The sequence below is a fragment of the Microcaecilia unicolor genome, chromosome 8 (genome assembly GCF_901765095.1).
Source record: "Microcaecilia unicolor chromosome 8, aMicUni1.1, whole genome shotgun sequence".
NCBI lineage: Eukaryota > Metazoa > Chordata > Amphibia > Gymnophiona > Siphonopidae > Microcaecilia > Microcaecilia unicolor.
Window position 1 is genome coordinate 93,189,942 of NC_044038.1, and position 20,743 is coordinate 93,210,684.

General features: G+C 46.7%; 1 protein-coding gene across 2 annotated transcripts in view; it reads right to left on the reverse strand.

Annotated features, from left to right (window-relative positions):
• The window catches only part of LIN37 (lin-37 DREAM MuvB core complex component), a 121,293-nt gene that overhangs the window by 27,515 nt on the left and 73,035 nt on the right, over positions 1-20,743 (reverse strand). For both annotated transcript variants that reach the window (XM_030212290.1, XM_030212289.1), the window contains exon 3: positions 15,385-15,460. In XM_030212290.1, coding sequence (XP_030068150.1) covers positions 15,385-15,460 — 76 coding nt within the window. The remainder of the gene's footprint in view (positions 1-15,384; positions 15,461-20,743) is intronic.

Consider the following 20,743-nt stretch of genomic DNA (forward strand, 5'->3'; position numbering starts at 1 on the left):
GTTGGCAGGTTTGCTTTTGGGGGGAACGGGGCCTGACAGCATGCAACTGCATGCTGGACAGGGCTCACCATTCCTCCCCAATGACCTGCAAACCCTAACGCCAGCTCGGAGCTGGTGTAGGGTTTGCCGCGGCCAACGACCCAAATTTTGGCGTGCTGACCGCTGATCATTGGCGATGAATGTGCTAAGTCCTGTTTAGCATGCTACTTGCGCAAAGAGCCCTCGAGCGCGTTGTTTCACGTGCTCGAGGGCTCTGATCATGGGGCAGTAGCAAACGCCGGTGCTAGTATGGAGCTAGCAGCCTCTAGCGCCGGTGTTTGCTTTTGATCATCTGCCTGTAGGTGAGCTACAATTTGACTCAGGGGGAGGGAGGATTGGGAGGAGTTTGTAGAGAAGCAGGGGGTACTGACATATGTACAGTGGGGCTGTCCCAGATCAGCTTCCTCTTTTTCATTGGAGTTTCACAGCAGTTTAAATTCTGTTAATTAAATGACATCATTAAAAGTTTTATCATACAATGTTATGGAGCTGAATTCTCCTCAGAAGTGTCAAAAATTGTTTAAGGAAATTTTGCATCATGGCCCCCAGGTCGTGCTTCTGCAGGAGACCCACTTCAGGAGAGACCATGAGCGGTTCCTGGCTTACTCTCGATATCCTCACGTGTATTGTGTCTCAGCGGGCGATGGTTTAAAGAAAAGGAGTGTTGCAATCTTATTGCACTTTTCCTCGCAGGTAGAAGTGGATCATATAAAGCACGATCCTGCAGGTCGATTTTTAGTTTTGAATTTGCAAATTGATAATAACCCGGTAGTATTAGCTTCAATATATGCACCAAATGAATCTCAGGAGGTTTTTCTTTTTTCAAACTATTCGCTCTAAGATTCCTGTCATGCAGGCTGCTCACCTGATTGTGGGAGGAGATTTTAATTCTACTCTCCACCCTGCTATAGATAGATCTGGACCTCCTGTGGCAAATGATTATAAAATCTCCCGTGCTTTTGCTAATTTAGTTAGGGACTTAGGGATGTGTGACCCTTGGCGGTTGGGACACTCAGAAGCTAGGGACTATACTTTTTTTTCGCATTCCCATGACTCTTATTCTAGTGAACACTTGTCTAGCTGAAGGGGGTCTTGAAGCAGGAATGGGGCCCATCACAATATCGGATCATGCCCCTGTTTGGGTGACATTCCTTCTTTTTGTGATGTAGGTAGGGATATAAGATGGACTCTGAATGCCTCTTTATTGCATGAACCTGAGATAGTGGCAGGTTATTGAAATATAGTGAAAAGAGTATTTGCAAAACAATCTACACTCAGTTTCCTCCTTGAGGGTAGTATGGGACACGCTAAAAGCTGTCACTCGGGGTTATTTTCTCCAAAAAAGTGAGTCATAAAACGTGTTCTCGGAGGGCAGAAATAGCTGATTGCTTGTCCCGACTTCAGAGTTTAGAAGAACAACATAAAACCACTGGCTCTGCTGTTGTTTTCAGGGAATTACAGGCCACGCACCATCGTTTGGATGGTATTTACTCAGAGCAACTTCAGTTTATTACTCTTCATCTCGGACCCACTATGTTCACAGCAATAAACTGGGTTGTCAAGTGGCTATTCGGTTAAGTCAGCAGAGAATGGATAGGATGGGCCTTAAAATAGATGATGGTGGTGGCTCTTATTTAACTACATCTTCACAGATTCGCCAGCGCTTCCATGATTTTTTTCACTCTTTACTCAGTTGACACTTCTTTATCGCCTGCTCTTATTGATGAATACTTAGCAGCTCGATCTCTCCCTGTTTTATCCCCTGAACCAATTGCCTTATTAGAAAGCCCGATTACAATAGAGGAAGTTCGGAAGGTTATCAAACAGCTTCCAGTGAGTAAATATCCTGGGTTAGATAATTTTCCAAACGAGTTTTATAAAACTTTCTCAGGAGAACTCTCTCCATTCTTACTAGATATTCTTAATGAAGTTCGAGAGGATTATGATGGAAGCGTGGATAGTTGTTATCCCGAAACCAGGTAAGGATAAGACAAATTGTGCATCATACCGTCCTATTTCTGTTCCCAATTCTGATGTTAAAATCCTGGCGAAGGTCCTGGCCAATAGAGTGGCTTTGGTTCTGTCAGTTTTGATTCATCCTGATCACACTGGATTTGTCCCAGGTCGACAAGCTATGGATAATATTCGTCGGGTGCTTAATTTAATTCACTTGTCTCGTCAGGACGATCTTTCTTTTTGCCTTCTCAGACTTGATGCTGAGAAGGCCTTTGACAGAGTTCATTGGCCCTTTATGGATAAAGTGTTGGAGAGATTTAGGTTTGGCTCTCATTTCAGGGGTTGGATTCAGGCGCTTTACGCTTCTCCGAATGTATGGATCAATGGAGGCAATTCCACTTTGTTTCCTCTTGGGAGGGGAACGTGTCAGGGATGTCCTCTTTCGCCGATGCTTTTCGCTCTGGTAATGGAATCCCTAGCTGAGCAGCTACGTACTAATCCTAACATAATGGGTATCACAATGGGATAATGTGGGTACAAGGTGTCTGTATTTGCCGACGATATATTGCTCTCCTTGACCAAGCCATTGATTTCGTTTCCCAACCTGCTTCAAGCTCTAAATGAATATTCTAGGGTTTCCGGTTTCAAGCTTAGTGTGTGTAAATCAGAGGCTATGCCGGTGGGTATCCCTCCGAATTTGTTAGCATCTCTTCAAGGTAAATTTCCATTTTGCTGGGTTCCCAGGGGACTAAAGTACTTGGGTGTTATCACTCCTCATTTTGCTGATTTGTTCTCTGCAAACTACCTCCCTCTCCTGAAAGATATCTATAGGGATTTGGACCTGTAGGATGAAAATAAATGGGTCCACATCATTCAGCTGAGACCATGTCATCCCAGTCATTTGGTTCCAGATACATGCATTGTTGAAATGACACAAACTAACCATGAAGCAGAATAGCTTCGTCTTCTTTTGTTTTTCAGCTAGAAAGAAAAAACAAAACCTTGAAGATTCGGTGCAGTTGCCTAACAGATTGATCCTGTTTCCGTTCCTGATGTCGTTCTTCAAGATGTTCCTGACGCCCTGCTTCCTAATCCATTGGTGGTTTTCAACATTCCTTCCCCTTGTTCCTCATGATTTCCATTGTTTAGTCATGACTGTTGGAGTTTTTCTTTGCCCAAGAATCATTCTTCGTGTTGGGGGGGAATTTGTTTGGTTTATTTTATTTCAACCGATCCAGTGTTCCTGAAAGTGAAGTTTGGTTTTGTTTGTTTGGACATTTCATTGACTTTCTTTTTGAACTGTGTCCAATGCTTATGTTTGAAGACTTTCTTCATCATCACCATTACGTGGACCATTTTGTTCCTGTGTGATGTCTTCTTGATGTGAAAAGTTGTCCTTTTACATCTCATCATTCATCACGGTCCACCCTTTTGACTTGGTTTGGACATTATGTCATTTTACAGTCTAAAGACTCTCATATTATTGACTTTGTTAGACTTTGTGGAGGTCAACCATGAATAGTAATTCTCCACGGTGCAACAGTTTTAGTCTATCATATTAAGCACTAATTTGCTGATGCTTTTGCCATGCATTTTATAGTATGACTAGTAAAAAAGGCCCGTTTCCGAAACCAATGAAACGGGCGCTAGCATGTGGTTTTTTTTGTGTGTGTGTGTATGTATGTGTGTCAGAGTTATTTTGTGTGTGTGTGTGAGTGTGTGAGGGTGCAGTGTGTGTGCAGGTTGCTGATGTGTGTCTTTTTTTGTTTTGTTTTTTGCTTGGGGGTTGGGGGATGTGCTGTGCTGTGCTGGCAAAGTGGGTTGGATTGGTGTGTGGCTTTGAGGGTGTGTTTCTGTTGTATTGTGTGTGTGTGGTTTAGTCTGTCAAGGAGGTTTGTGGAGGGGGGTCTTTCTGTTGGTGAAATGTAAATATGGTTGTAGGGGGGTCAGCCTTTGTTGAGTGGTTTTTTTTTGTGTTGTGCTGAGGCAGCAGTGTTGTTTTAGATAGGCGGAAGGTAGAGGAGCACGTTCTTTGTCTGTATTTTTTGGCCGTTTCAGGGCTGCTGTAGGGCAATGCTGGAAGAGAAATGTGCTGTTGGAAGCAGCGCCATCTTTTTCCATTGGGCTGGGGTTCTGGGCATCCTGAGGACGGGGATGGTTGTTTTAAGTTGGCGGAAGGGAGAAGAGCACGGTCTCGGGCCGTCGGGGGGGGGGGGGGGGGGGGGTGATCCGGTATGTTTGGTCCATTTCAGGCCGGCTGCAGGGGAATGCTGGAACATTTATGCGCTGCAGGAATCAGAGCCGTCTTTTTCCGGGTGCTTGGGGAATCCCCGAGGTGGGAGACAGCTTGCCTGAGGCTGGGGATGGTTGGGCACGTCCTTGGCCGCTTCGGCAAAAGGAGAAGAGGAAGGGGGTGGGGAGTTACCTGCAGCCGCCTGAGAAACCATGTATTCTTTGTTTGTTTTGTATTATTAGTTTGCATTTCTGTTGAAGAAAGAGTGGACGCCTTTCGAATGATGGAGGTGGTGCGTCGGTGTGCGGTTGTTTCGTTAGTTTGGCAGCCAGTCTCCAGCGATTCCTAGGCAGGGAAGGAATACTCCTCCCCCTTCCTTGGTCGCTGTTTGCTGCTGGCTGGGTCGCGGGTAATCCTTCCAGCTGGGCCGCAGCTTGTCCTGTTCGCCCATGTCCCAGATGGTGACGGGCACGTTGTTTTCCGGCTCCTCTGACTCCATGTCAAGCGATCCCAAATATAGTCTGTGCTATAGGCCCTCTGGCACTCTTCAGTACTGGCATTAGGCATTTAAAATTTCTCCCCCCCCCCACCCCCGGTCTATTTTTGCACATACCCACAGCAGAAATATTCTTCTCTCATTCCAGCGGTGGTTCTGTGCTCTCCGTGCTGCACAGATAATGAGCCATTCTGCTGGGGAATGCTCCTCCCTTATTGTCACGTAGTTTCCTCTGATTGGTCCGTCTTACGTTGCCTAGTGTTGCCTGGGAACGGTGTTGTGATGGTCCTTTGTGTTTCAGAATGTTGAGGGTGTTTTTTCTGATTGGTCCGTCATGCGAGGGCGGGGCAGAGAGACATGGTCTGTGTTGTGGCTTCACCACCATGAATCCATGAACCCTTCAGTGAGTGACTGAGTGACTTCAGAACGTTGTCTTCAGAACGTTGAGGGTGAGTTTTATTATAGTAGATAATTGATTGTTGATTATATTTTCACGCGTTAGGACATAACTGCTAATACCCTATGATTTGTTCCTGTATTAATGATCTGCTGTTTTAGCATTTGAATTTAAAGCCATAATTCATGAAGTGCATTAATAGAGTGTTAGTATGGAGTTACTAACATTTACAGTTCTTGCTTTATTTGGTCCTGACCATGAGTCTTGATGTCAACCCGTCTAGTTATATTGCTAGTTAGGTTGGAGAAGGCATTTACTCCTTTGTAGTAAATTCCATCTCCAAGGGGGGGAATCTGTAGGGGTATTTCCCTGTGATCTAGCCTGAGCTGGTCTTGACCTATACAAGCCTATGACATCTTGGTATAATAAGATGGCTGCTGCAACTCTCTGACCTGCACATTTCTGTGTCAGCAAGATCCAGCTTCAGCTTGTGGAAAATCACTGACATGCTTGCTGAAGCCAAGGACATTCTGTGTTCCAACCATCCCCCTTCTATCTCGGAGAAGCTGAGAAGGGAGGCAGAGCCATGGCACCAGAAGTTACCATCTCCAAGGTCACAAAACAAAGAACTCTTCTTACCCATGCACTGGACTGTACGAGAAGAATTGGTCCAGGCTATCACCCGACAGAGAGATCTGGAAGAACGTGGGGAGAGTGGGAGAAGTAAGTTAGTCGGAGACCCTCGGAGGAGGAGTACCTGTGAAGGACCTGAAAAATCCAGCAAGGCTCGGGGTGAGCTAGAGACTGTATGATACCAACCTTGTGACCTGCATAACTGGTGCAAATACCTGTGGCAGAGATATTGGCTCTGATAACCAAAGGAGAGACGGGAACCTGCTCGTTTGCTGAGAAAGACCTGCACTACATAAGACACAGACAGCTGAGATAGCGTCTGGGGAGATTCTGCTCCGGTCTTATCTGAAGCCGTCATCAGGACAGCGTGGTAAGATCACAGTGATATATTTCCTAGTCAGGGGTTAGGCAGTGGTTTTATCTAAGTACGACTGGTTTATGTCAGCTCTTGGTCTGGGACAGCTGCTAATGTGTATTTTGCATAAGATGTGATAAGTTTTCATAAGGATCATTAGGATATCATTTGAACTGTTCTAATCACTACTGTACGTAGTCTCAGGATAATCAGAGTGTAGTTAGACAACATATTTTGTTAGTGTGCATATCAGTAAAAGATATTATATTGCATATAAGCTATTGCAGAATGTTTCTATTTTTCTACCTGTAATAAATATAATAATTATCATCTGTGATGTGGCTTTGGTTCTTTGGCGAAGAACAAAACACTGGCAGGGTGCCAGCAACAAGGTTCCTTTATAATATTTCCTCTAGGCTGAGCGGGAACCTTGTAATAAGTATTATCAGGGCATAATTATTGCCCTAATTACTTATTTTCATCCTACAGACCGCTAGGATCGCTCTGATTTATCCTGGTTTGGGCGTATTGCTACCTTAAAAATGAATATTCTTCCTAGGCTGATGTATCCTTTCCATGGCCTTCCCCTCAAGTTGTCTCGACCCCTTTTTTCTGGTTTACAAAGGCATCTGAATCTCTTTATCTGGTACAATAAGCGTCCTCATCTGCCTCGTTCCCTTCTTTATCAGGATCGGGGGAAGGGAGGGTTGGGAGTGCCCAATGTTGTTTGGTATTACCGGACGGATCAGGCTCGGTCAGCCCTGGAATGGTACCAGAACTCCCCTCAGAAACTATGGGTTAAATTAGAGCAGGGGCCGTGGGTCCCTCTCTTCTTAGTTGGCTTATGTATCCAGAATATCTCTGGACATTTGTCCTTCGGTCTTATCTACCTTTTATTACTGGGATGCCTGAACTGGTACTCTCACATTTGTCACCTATCTGGTTGAATCCACTGTTCCCTGCGGGCGTGGGTCCTGGACCCTTTGCCCGTTGGGTTAAAACTTGGGGACAGCTGTACGAGGATGCTTTTAAATCTTTTGATACTATAGTGGAGGAGTTCTCCATTTTGACCACAGGAGTTCTATGCCTATACCCAACTGAAACACTTCTTACCTTCTCCTACAAATAAGACTCAGGTAATTAAGGAAAACTCATATTTGGAAGATTTTTGCGAAGATTCTAGGGGTACAAAAGGCTTGATTTCCTGCCTGTACAAATACTTGAGATCCCCGGTTAAGCCTTCTTGTGCACACCGTACTAGGTGGCGGGATGAGCTGGGGAGTGAGGTTGGCGAGGATGACTGGGCTCTCCTGGAGTGGGCCTCATTAAAGGTTTCTATCTCTGTCCCCTTAAAGGAAAACTGTGTCATCGTCTTGCTGGAGAGGGTGTGGGGCTAGGGGGACAATGGGTCACTTCTTTGTACACTAGGAAGTACTATTATCTAATTTTGTTGCTTACTGTAATGTAGGTTGTTCTGGGATTGTTTGCCAGCAGCCTTGTTATTTGCTTGCTTTGTCTTGATGTGTCTTGAGCTGTTGCTTCGAAAAAGTTTAATAAAGACTTCATACAAATTAAAAAAAAATTGCAGGAACACCTTAGGAAATTGGAGTACTGAGCATCCAAATGACAAATGAAATTTAATGTGGACAAAGGTAAAAAGTGATGCACATTAGGAAGAATAATCGGAATCATAGTTACCTGATGCTAGGGTTCACTTTGTGAGTCAGCACCCAAGAAAAAGATCTAGGTGTTATCGTAGACAATAAGCTGAAATCTTCTGCCCAGTGTGTGGCAGTGATCAAAAAAGCAAACAGGATGCTCGGAATTATTAGGAAAGGGATGGTAAATAAAGCGAAGATACTTACCTGTAGCAGGTACTCTCCAAAGATAGCAGGCTGATTATTCTCATACGTGGGTCGACGTGGTCCGCGTCGGCCCGGGAACTGGCATTTTGCCATAGCAAAAAACAAACAAAGCTTTGCTAGAGTCTTCTGGTGCGCGTGCAGTGCACATGTGTGGACTGACTTCCCGCCCCCCGTGTGAGCACGTACATCAGTAGAATAAAAAAGCATAACAAATAACTCCAAAGGGGAGGTGGGAGGGATTGTGAGAATAATTAGCCTGCTGTCCTCGGAGAATACCTGCTACAGGTAAGTATCTTCGCTTTCTCCGAAGACAAGCAGGCTGCTTATTCTCACACATGGGGTATCCCAAACATCCAGTCACACTCAAAACAATGAACATTGGTCAATTGGGCCTCTCAACAGCGAGAACATAACATAGGTTAAGCTAGCTGAGAGTGCAGCCTGGAACAGAATAAAACGGGCCTAGGGGGGTGGAGTTGGATTCTAAACCCCAAACAGATTCTGCAGCACTGACTGCCCAAACCGACTGTCACGTCAGGTATCCTGGTGAAGGCAGTAGAGAGATTTGAATGTGTGGACTGATGACCACATTGCAGCCTTGCTAATCTCGTCTATGGAGGCTGACTTTAAGTAAGCCACCGACGCAGCCATGGCTCTAACATTATGAGCCGTGACATGGCCCTCCAGAGTCAGTCCAGATTGGGCATAAGTGAAGGATATGCAATCTGCTAGCCAAATGGAGATTGTGCGTCTTCCAATGGCGACTCCCCTCCTGTTGGGATCAAAAGCAACAAACTGGGCAGACTGTCTGAAGGGCTTTGTCTGCTCCATGTAAAAGGCCAATGCTCTCTTGCAGTCCGAGGTGTGCAGGCTGCTTTCGCCAGGGTCAGCATGAGGATGGGGAAAAAATGTTGGCAAGACAATTGACTGATTCAGATGGAACTCCGACACCACCTTCGGCAGGAAGTTAGGGTACGTGCGGAGGACTACTCTGTTGTGGTGATACTTAGTATAAGGTGCATCCACTACTAAGGCCTAAAGCTCACTGATCCTACGAGCTGAAAATGACCTTACAGGTCTAGCACTTCAGATGGCAAGAATTCAGTGGCTCAAACGGAGCTTTCATCTGCTGGGTGAAAACGACGTTGAGATCCCATGAGACTGGAGGAGGTTTGACAGGGGGCTTTGACAAAAGCAAACCTCTCATGAAGCCAGAAATAGGCTTACCCTCTACACGCTGATGATAAGCACTAATTGCACTATGGTGAACACTTACGGAGTTGGTCTTGAGATCAGGCTCTGACAAGTGTAGAAGGTATTCAAGCAGGGTCTGTGTAGGACAAGAAAGAGGATCTAGGGCCTTGCTGTCACACCAGATGGCAAATCTCCTCCATTTGAAACAGTAACACCTCTTCGTGGAATCTTTCCTGGAAGCAAGCAAGACTCGTGAGACACCCTCTGAAAGACCCAAGGAGGCGAATTCTAAGGTCTCAACATCTAGGCCATGAGAGCCAGAGACTGGAGGTTGGGATGTAGAAATGACCCCTCGTTCTGAGTGATGAGGGTTAGAAAACACTCCAATCTCCATGGTTCCTCAGAAGACAACTCCAGAAGAAGAGGAAAACAAATCTGACGTGACCAGAAGGGTGCAACCAGGATTATGGTTCCGCGGTCTTGCTTGAGTTTCAGTGAAGTCTTCCCTACTAGACGTGTGGGAGGATACGCATAAAGAAGGCCTGTTCCCGAATGAAGGAGAAAGGCGTCTGACGCTAATCTGTCATGGGCCTGAAGCCTGGAACAGAACTGAGGGACCTTGTGATTGATTTGAGTGGCAAAAAGATCCAGAGGGGGTGCCCCACACTCTGAAGATCTTGTGGGCTATGCCCATATTTAGAGACCACTCGTGAGGTTGAATTACCTTGCTCAGCCTGTCGGCCAGACTGTTGTTTACACCTGCCAGATAAGTGGCTTGGAGATACATGCCCTGATGGCGTGCCCAAAGCCACATTTGAACAGCTTCCTGACACAGAGGGCGAGATCCGGTGCCCCCCTGTTTGTTGGTGTAATACATTGCAACCTGATTGTCTGTTTGAATCAAGATGATTTGGTTGGACAGCTTTCAGAGCATTCCAGATCGCTTGTAGTTCCAGGAGGTTGATCTGAAGACTTGTTTCCCGGAAGGACCAGGCTCCTCGAATGTGAAGCCCATCTACATGAACTCCTCACCCTAGGAGGGATGCATCTGTTGTCAGCACCTTTGTGGCTGTGGAATTTGGAACGGTCGTCCCATGGTCAAATTGGACCTGATTGTCCATCACTGAAGAGAATTTCGAAAATCGGTGGACAGTTGGATCACATCCTCCAAATTCTCTGTAGCTTGATACCACTGGGAAACTAGGGTCCATTGAGCTGATCTCATATGAAGACGTGCCATGGGTGTTATATGTACTGTAGAGGACACGTGCCCCAAGAGTCTCAACATTTTCGGAGCTGTGATCTGCTCAGATGCTTGAACTGTGGACACCAGGGTCAGGAGGTTGTCTGCTCTTGTCTCGGGAAGATAAGCCCGAGCTGTTCATGTCCAGCAGTGCTCCAATGAACACCAATTTTTGGACAGGAGATGGGACTGAGTAATTTATTACGAATCCCAGTAGCTCTAGCACCTGAATAGTCATTTGCATGGACTCCCGAGCACCGTCCTCCGAGGTGCTCTTCACCAGCTAATCATTGAGATAAGGAAACACATGAACTCCCAGTCTGTGTAGCGATGCTGCGACTACTGCTAGACACTTTGTAAACACTCTGGGCGCAGATGCCAGGCCAAAGGGCAGTACACAGTACTGAAAGTGCTGCGTTCCCAGCCAAAATCGAAGATACTTCCTGTGAGCTGGGAGTATCGAGATGTGTGTGTAAGCATCCTTCAAGTCCAGAGAGCATAGCCAATCGCTTTCCTAAATCATGGAAAGAAGGGTGCCTAGTGAAACCATTCTGAACTTTTCTCGGACTAGGAATTTGTTCAAGGCCCTAGGTCTAGGATGGGACGCATCCCCCATGTTTTCTTTTGCACAAGGAAATACCTGGAATAGAATCCCAGCTTTTCTTCCCCTGGTGGACCGGGTTCGACCGCATGGGCCTTTAGAAGGGTGGAGAGTTCCTCTGTAAGTATCTGCTTGTGCTGGGAGCTGTAAGAATGAGCTCCTGGTGGGCAATTTGGAGGTTTGATTCCAGGTTGAGAGTGTATCCTAATCGGACTATTTGAAGAACCCACCAGTCAGAGGTTATGAGAGGCCACCTTTGGTGAAAAAACATTAACCTCCCCCCAACCGGAATCGTCTGGTACGGACACTTTTACTGTGGCTATGCTTAACTGGAGCCAGTCAAAAGCTCGTCCTTTGCTTTTGCTGGGGAGAAGCAGGGGCCTTAGGCACATGATGTTGACAAGAACGAGCATGCTGGGGCTGAGCCTGGGTAGGCTGCCGAGAAGTCGGAGTGTACCTACGCCTAGGATAGGAATAGGGAGCACTCCGCTTCCCCCCAAAACACCTCCTAGATGAGGAGGTTGTAGCAGAAGGCGCCTGGCGGGAAAGAGAATCCATAGCATCATTATGCTTCTTGATCAACAAGATCCTCTACTTTTTCACCAAAAAGATTATCCCCTTGGCAAGGTACATCTGCCATCCACTGCTGAACCAAATGATCCATGTCAGAGACACACAGCCTTGAGAGTCTGCGCATCATTATACCCTGAGCAGTGATTCTGGATGCCACATCAAAAGAGTCGTAAGCGCCCCTGGCCAAGAATTTACGATATGCCTTCTGCTGCCTGACCACCTGGCGAAAAGGCTCGACCTGATCTGGAGGGAGGGCATCGAACAAACTAGGCAGCTGCCTCACCGAGTTCCGCAAGTGTATGCTCATGAAGAGCTGGTAAGACTGGATTTGGGCGGTGAGCATAGCGGCCTGATACATCTTCCTCCCAAAAGAGTCCAAGGTCCTAGCTTCTCTGCTTAGGGGCGCTGAAGCATAATCTCTAGTACTCTTGGCTCTCTTGAGTGCGGAGTCCACCACCATGGAATTGTGGGGTAACTGAGACCTCATCAACCCAGGTTCACTGTGGATCCGATACCGGGAATCAGCTTTGTTCGGGATCATGGGGCCAGACAGAAGGAACGACCAATTCCGAAAAAAAGGACTTCCTTCAGTACCTTATGCAGAGGAGCCGACACAGCCTGCTTAGATGGAGAGGGATAGTCCAGGACCTCAAGCATCTCAGCCCTGGGCTCATCCTCCACCTCCACAGGGAAAGGAATAGCCGTAGCCATTTTTCGGACAAACGATATAAAGGAAAGACTCTCAGGAAGAGACAGTCTCCTTTCAGGGGGAGGGGAAGGTTCAGAGAGAATCCATTATGACTCATTGGAAGAAAAGTACCCGGGATCTACTTCTGACTCCCACGAATGCTCCTCTTCAGTTCTTCAGTATCGGATAGTACCTCCCTAAGGGAGCTCCGAGACTGAGCCTGCCTCGACGCCGAGGATCGATGTCAACTGACGATGTCGAGAGGCTGACGCCCGCATGAACTGCGGTGAAGCTTCCTCCACCCACACTGAAGGGGAATCGACCTGGGTGGCAGCTGACACCGGCACTGAAGACGGGGACCTCACCACAGGTGAAGGGCCAGACGCCGCTGCAGCAGACGGCACGGAAGGCGCAAGCACCCCCGACACCGAAGCAGACTGCGCAGCAATCCTTCCAGAAGTTCTGGAAACAGGGCCCGGATGCGTTCGTCGAGAGCCGCCATCGGACAAGGCTGCGGGGTTGGTGGATCAGCCAATGGCAGAATCTATTGAGGTTCAGGTGCAGGTACCGGGCTGCTGAGAGGTAGACGCATCAGCACCTCCTGTATGGAGGGGGAGCTCCCGGCACCGTGTGTCAAAGGAGATCGGTGCCAATGCTTCTTCGCCTTTGCTCGATGCCCGTCACCGAGACTCCTCGGTGCCGATGAGGACGACGTGGAATCCTCACGTCTCCTCAGGGTCAGGTCTGACAATGGTCGGTCCCATGGGGCCTGCATAGCAGGAGGCCTCGAGACAGGTGGAGACCCACTCGATGCATCACTGCTCCCAGCGTGTCTTGGCCTCTGAGCAGCCATTACTTCTGCTCCTGACGTCGATGCTTCCCTTGATGTCGACGACCTCGGTACCGAAGTCGATGCAGACGTCAAAGGACTGGCCCAAGCCCCAAAAGGTTTTTCATGTTGGGCTTCTCAAGTTACTTGGGTTTGCTTCTTCATGCAAAGACACAGATTACAAGCAACTGGGCTGTGGTCAGGCCCAAGGCACTGTATAAACCAGAAATGGGTATCAGTACCTGAGATGGTCCGGTTGCACCGAGTACAACGTTTGAAGCTGCTGGGTGTCCTCGATGACATGGAAGGAAAAACGGCTGCGGCGAAATCAAAGGACTCGATTGTGCCAGAAAAAAAAAGGGCACAAAAAAGAGAAAACTGACCATGCAGCCGAAAAACCAGCCGTGTCGAAAAAGAAATCAAATTTAAAACTTGGAAAAGAGCTGAGGATTTCTAAAGCGATTTTTTTAAAACAATAAACCAGAAAATCAGACAAAAAAAACTCGCGAAAAAAACCAAGACTCTTTCCCGGGCCAATATGAGGAGTACAGGAGGAACCTGCCGCATCTCGTAGTGGAAAAAAGAGAACTGAGGTACGCACTCGCATGGCGGCCGGGTAGTCAGTACGCACATGCGTGCCAGAAGACTCTAGCCAAACGTTTTTGTTTTTTTGCTATGGTAAAATGCAGGTTCCTGGGCCGACACGGACAACGTTGACCCATGTGTGAGAATAAGCAGCCTGCTTGTCCTCGGAGAAAACCAAGAATACTACAATGCCTCTGAGTATTGCATTCAATTCTGGTTGCTGCTAACCCTGGGATTGGTAGCATGGAATGTTGCTACTATTTGGGTTTCTGCCAGGTATTTGTGACCTGCATTGGCCACTGTTGGAGACTAGATACTGGGCTAGATGGACCATAAGAATAGCCATACTAGGTCAGACTAATATTCTTAGGGGCAGGGAAGTATAGGCTGTTAATCCAAAGGCAGGGGGAAGCGCAGTGGTCTTATCCAGATCAGGCTTGGAGGAGGTTGGGGGCTGGGACCCTGAACACATGTGAGAGATGCTGGTGAGATTGGTTGGGGCCACCTGAACAGTCACAGAACATATGGACCTCGGTTTCAGGAGCGGTCCCAGGACAGTAGAGTGTGCAAAGAAGGTGCTTGTAAATTTTGGAGCAAATAGGCGCTGTTCTGTATATACTTATGCAGGAGATGGAAAAAAGTACATTGCTTGGTCTTCAGGCGGAAGCAGGAGTGGCTCTGGGCTGAGCAGAGGCATGGAGGTGATAGTGGTAAATGCTTCAATGGGAGGGGCTCCATCCCATAATGCACTGGGTGAGAGACAGCATTTACTAAATGGGGTGGATGCCCCCCCAGAGGACTCGGGGTGTTTAGACTTCTTTACAGCCTTACCTGCAGTGTGGTCATTGTTTTTGGTACCATGGCTCTCTGAATTATGGGTAGAGATGGGATCTTTAGCAGAGCCACTATTTTACTCTTTGTGCTGCTTTAGATGAGGCTGGGTGCATAGCACTTGGAATGTGCGCTTCTTGAAATGCTCTAGGCTTGCTTGCTGACTGTAGAAGGATGGGGGTGGAGCAATGGTCCAAAGTTTGTCCACCATGTTTCCCCTTAGAAGAGCACCCTGCCACCGGAACAGGAATAGCATCCGGGAGGGCAGAAGCTATTGCTAATAAGTGGTCTCTTGGTTACCCCCCCCCCCCCCCCCCCAGCAGTGCCAATACAGGGTCCTGAGGGGAGAGACAAGGCAGCACTGGAAAAGTCATTGATGTCATTGCAGCCATGTGGCTATGTGCTGAAGCTGTGTCTAATGGCCGGAGCTGTTGCTGCTGTTTTGAACTCTCTCTTTTTCTCCTTAATTAGTTTGTTGAAATCAATGTGTTTCTTTTTTATTTTTGTGGTAGATGCAGGGAGCTGCAAAAAGTCTAATTAGCGTGAGGAGAGAGGAGAGCCGCAACTGACTGGGAGTGGGAGAGAAAACCTGAAGAGACATGGGGAGCTGCAAAATGCATGGGAACTCCCGCACATGCCAGCCCAGGAAGCCAAAGGGCTTAATTAGCTACAGGAGAGCACAGACACATACAGGATTAGTTAGACAGACTTCACCATCAAGTATGCCTGCCATCTCCTCTGCTTGTCTCCAGAGAAAACCTCTCACTGCATCTATGGTATATGCGCAATGGATAACTGTCCTGAGTTTTAGTGGCTATTGATTTTACCAAGACTAGATGTGATGGTAGCAAAGACTCGCACCATACCTGTCCAGGTCACTTTTTTCAAGCAATCCCTGTAGCACAGCATCCAGGCGGTTTCGAGCACTCACCATCTCCAAATCTAAAGCAATGAGACAAAACAATCACTTTCATATGCTACCCCCAACAAATAGGTAAGCAGTTTTGTTTTTATGTTTTCAGGTGGAGCTGGGCCACTTTTTTTTTTCAGACTTCAGAACAGTAGGGGTGTTTCTCTCCAGCTTTCTCTTCCAGACAGCCTGCAATAAAAAGGAAAGGAGGGGGTGAGACTGGAGCAGAGTAGAGAACAGTCACTCTTACTCCTTAATCCAGCCCCTCTTCTCCTGTTGCTCCTGCTCTTGGCCAACTTGCCCCTTCCTCAGGCTGCACAGTTCACTTCCTGTCTACAAATTAAGCCCTGCTTTCAGGTATATAAACAGGAAGAAATGTATACCAGATTATAATCCATTTCAGAAGTCACATCAAATTAAATATAGAAAGATCAAAATGAATATAATCAAGTTTCCTAGCATACACAGTTTTTGTAATAAATTATACATCATTAGTGTTCTTTGATGCTTAATTTTTAATATGGAAAAATTAATTATCTGATAATTTCCTTTAGTCCCAAAGGACCAGTACAGACAAATGGGTTGTGACCATATGCCAGCAAGAGGCACAGAACTCTGAGTTGTGCTTCATAAGCTACTGCACTAAGCAACCAAACCAATATTCAATAACAAAAGCAGTGAAAGAGTGACTTCCAGAGAAAAAAAAATACTCCAGCCTCTAGACATAAAAAGAACTATGACATAATGGGCAAAACTCGTGCCTTAGAAATAACAGAACCAGAAAAACACAAGCACCCGAACTAACATAGAACATGGAAAAACTGAAACCATCACAGAAGGGCAGGCTTTGGACTGATCCTTTGGGATTAAAGGAAAGAAAATTATCAGGTAATTAACTAATTTTTCCTTCCATTATGTCCCAAGGATCAGTCCAGACAAATAGGATGTACAGAAGCAATCCTTAAGAGAGAAGGGTCTGTGATATCCCTGTAGCAAGAACAGTGACCCCGATGGAATCATCTGCTCAAGTAGACACTCCAAATGGTAATGCTTAAAGGAATGAGAAGAAGACCACAAAGCGACAGAGCTCTGCCAACGTCGCCAAAGATCTGGTAGAATGAGCCTTGATGCATGGGAGCAGATCTACCCCTCAGAACGTAAGCCGAAGAAAATAGCCTCCTTAAGCCATCGAGCCACTGTCACTTTAGAGGCAGACAAACCCTTCCGGGGTCCCGCAAAAGAAGACAAAACGATGATCAGACCGCATGAAATCGTTGGTAGAGGTAAGATAGCGCGTAAGGATGTGCTTCACATCCAACAGTCACAGGGAAGCATATGTTGCAGAATAGACCACATTGGAAAAAGGAAGAAAGAAACTGCCTGATTGACATGAAAAGGAGATACAATCTTCAGCAAAAAGGATGGAACTGTCCATATGGAAACTCCCGAATCAGAAAAGTGAAGAAAGGGATTCCAGCAAGAGAGCTTGAAGCTCTGAAACTCTCCACACCAAAGAAATGGCAACTAGAAATACCGCCTTTAAAGTAAGATCTTTGATAGTTGCTGAACAAAGGGGCTCAATGGGGGCAGACTGAAGAGCCTTAAGAACCACTTGAAGACGCCACCGAGGACAAATATTGCGGACACGGGGACGCAGATGAGCAACTCCCTTGAGGAACTGCACTATATCAGGGTGCCAGCACAAGGTTTCTTTATAATATTTCCCCTAGACTGAGCGGAAACCTTGTAATAAGTTTTATCAGGGAATAATTATTGCCCTAATTACTTATTTTCACCCTACAGCAGCCAATGAGGCATTCTGTATCTTGCCTCTATGACACACCAATGCTACCACCTGAACCTTGAGCAAATTGAGAACCAAGCTATTTTTGAATCCTTCCTGAAGAGAAGATAAAATCTGAGTCAAGGAAGCACAAAATGGAAACACCATTCTGTGCAGACCAGCTCTCAAAAGCTCTCCACACTCTAGCATAAGAAGAAGAAGTGGACCGCTTTCAGTCTTGCAGTAAAGTAGTAATAACATCATCATCCGCGTAACCCTTCTTCCTCAATCGCGCCCTCTCAAGAGTCAGGCCATAAGATCAAAGCAGGAGGGATCCTCCATAAGTACTGGACCTTGGTGCAATAAGCCTGTCTGTGGAGGAAGAGTCAACTGAGGAGCAATTTGAAGACAGATGAGGTCCGCATACCAAGGATGACTGGGCCAGTGTGGAGCTACAAAAACGACCTTCCTGGGTTGACGTGCAATCCTGTGCAACATCCTTCTCACGAGAGGCCAGGGAGGAAGCACATAAATGAGGCCGTCCGACAGCCAAGGATGTACTAGTGCATCCATTCCTAAGGAGTCTCTTTCTCCCTGAAGCAGCTGTAGAATCTGTGTACTTGCGCATTGAGTCTGGATGCGTTGAGGTCCAGAACCAGAAGGCTCCACTGTGTGGAAATGAGGTGAAATGCAGTTTTTGACAGCTGCCATTTGTCCAGGTCCAGAGACACATTCCTGAGGAAATCTACTTGCGAGTTCAGTGAACCTGCTCTGTGAGATGCTGAAATCATCAGAATGTTCAATTCTGTCCATTAAAAAAAAACAAACAAAAACCCCCACGATGCACCTCCTAGGCACTCTTTGTTCCTCCTGTCTGTGAGATTGTCCGAGAGCACACACACCAGCCTCCCGCAAAGAAGAGGCGCAAAGTCTAATACAACTTTCTGGACAGCTCAAGTTCCAATCTGTTGATGGACCAGGAAGCCTCCATTCTCGGTCAGCAGCCCTGTGCACAGTGGTGGAGATAATGGGCTCCCCATTCAAAAAGGCTGGCATCAGACGTGAGAACACACCAACTGAGAGTCTGTAAAGCAACCCTGCCTGAGTGTGTGCATGGAGAAGCCACCAAGTTAGACTCCGTCTGGCTTGAGGCATCCATGACACCAGCTGGTCATAAGTCCCTGAGACTGGAGACCACCGGTTCAATAGGGACAACTGTAGGGGCTGCATGTGGAACTTCACCCAAGGCAGAACATCTAAAGTTGCCACCACAGAACTGAGAACCTGAGCATAATCCCACACCTGTGGGCAGGGAAGAGACAGAAGCCTGAGAATTTGCTGTTTGAACTTGAGCTGACGATGCTGAGGAAGGAAAGCCTTCCCCACCAGGGTATTGAAGCACACTCCCAGAAACTCCAGGGTTTGGGTGGGGGTGAGATGACTTGCTGTAATTCACCACCCAACCCAGCGCAGAAAGAAGAGACAGGACAGGACTGTCTGTATACTGTGAATGCTCCCTTGATAAGAAGGCGCCCGAATTACCAATCATCAAGTTAAGGATGTACCTAGATCCCTTGCCGGTGAAGAAAGGCTTGCCACCACCACAACTTTTGAAAATGTGCAAGGTGCAGTGGCGAGGCAAAAAGGCACAGCCTTGAAGTGAAAATTATCTCCCAGGATTGCAAACTGGAGAAATTTCCTGTGAGGAGGCTAAATTGGGACATGAAAATAAGCCTCCCTGAGGTCCAATGAGGTGAGAAACTCGCCTGGATGGACAGAGGCTATGACAGAACTAAGTCTCCATGAGAAAGTGCAGTACTCTGAGAGACTTGTTCACCCCTCTGAGATCCAGAACCAGGTGAAAATAGATGGAATACTGACCTGTGCCCATCTCTGCTGGAGGAACGGGCTGAATGGCCCCCAGTCGCCTTAAAGAGGCTAAGGTAGTTAGCACTGCCCAACTCTTTGCAGAGCTGTCTCAAGGGAACAGCAGGAAAAGATCTGCGAGCAGTTTTGAAAATTCTAGCTCCTAGCCATGGAGAATGATATTGAGGACACATTGGTCTGCAGTAATGGTCCATCCTTGTGAAAGCGAGAAAGATGCCCACGTATGTCTGTATACAAAGAGTGAATCTCGACACCGTCATCGTGAGGGCTGCAAAGAGGGAGAGGTTCTTGAGGAAGCAGAAAAGGGCTTCTTGCCTCCTCGAAAGGAAGACTGAGGAAAGCGAGGTTTTTGAGCAGAACTACTAGCCTTCCCTGGTCTATACCTCCACGTTTCTCGAAAACGAGACTTAGCTGCCCTCAGGTACTCACTGGACCTTGGAATCTCCCAGGTCTTTAATAATCTTCTTCAAATCTGCACCAAAGTGTAGGTTCCCCTGAAAGGGCAACTTCGCTAGACGAGATTTGGATGCCACATCAGCGGCCCAATGCCTCAACCATAGCCAGTGTTGTGTCGAAATGGCCAAGGCCATACCCTTAGCTGACACTTAGAGAATATCATAAAGAGCATCTGACTAAAAGGACAACCCTACCTCTAGGGTAGGGAGAAAGTCTGGGGGCAAGCCCAACATGGATAATTGTTTAATCCACAATAAAGAAGCCCTGGCTACAAAAGAAGAAGAAATTGATGCCTGAGAATTTAACGCAGTTAGCTGAAATGCGAGCTTCAAGGAAGCCTCAAGCTTGTGGTCATGCATATCCTTTAATACAATGTCACCTTCAACAGGGATAGTGGTACATTTAATAACTACTGTAATAAGGGTATCCACCTTAGGCAGAGCAAACTGCTCTAAATCAGACAGCAGAAGGGGATATAATTTGGACACAGCACAAGCCACCCAGAGGTTAGAATCAGGGCACTGAGCTGCAATAAGCTCATAACCTCATGAATATGGAAAGATACAGGAAATCTCTTAGTACCTGACATAATATGATTAATAATTTTTATTGATGAAATTGCACTTCAACTACACATTTGCACAATACAAAGCATCCATTTTGAAAACACTATGTTCTAACAGCTTGCAACTATAACTACATCATCAAACTTTTAATCATTTTCTCCCTCCCCCCCCACACCCCACCCTTCCCCCCAAACCCCCCCTCCCCCCCCCAGAATGCTGCCACACTATCCCTATCTATTGCACATTCTATTATTCCATATTATTGATTATATAATTGTATCATGTTCAAGATTAGACTACGTGCTCTGCCACTAAGTGATTGAATATATGGTTTCCAGATTGCCCAAAACTCTTTTTTCCTTTTTGAGGTTCCTCTAGTATCCTTGGCCTCCCATGTGACTAGTGCGTGTAACCCATTACGCCAATGCCAAAATGAGGGGGCTTCTACCTGTATCCAATATTGGATTATACACATTTTCCCAATAATACTGGCTTTATACAAAAACTGACGCCCCGAACATCATAGTGTATGTCTACTACCTCTATATCCTAATAGGCATACCTGAGGAGTCAGATGAACTGGCTTGTTTAATAAATTCCCACAGTAGCGCTGTATACTATTC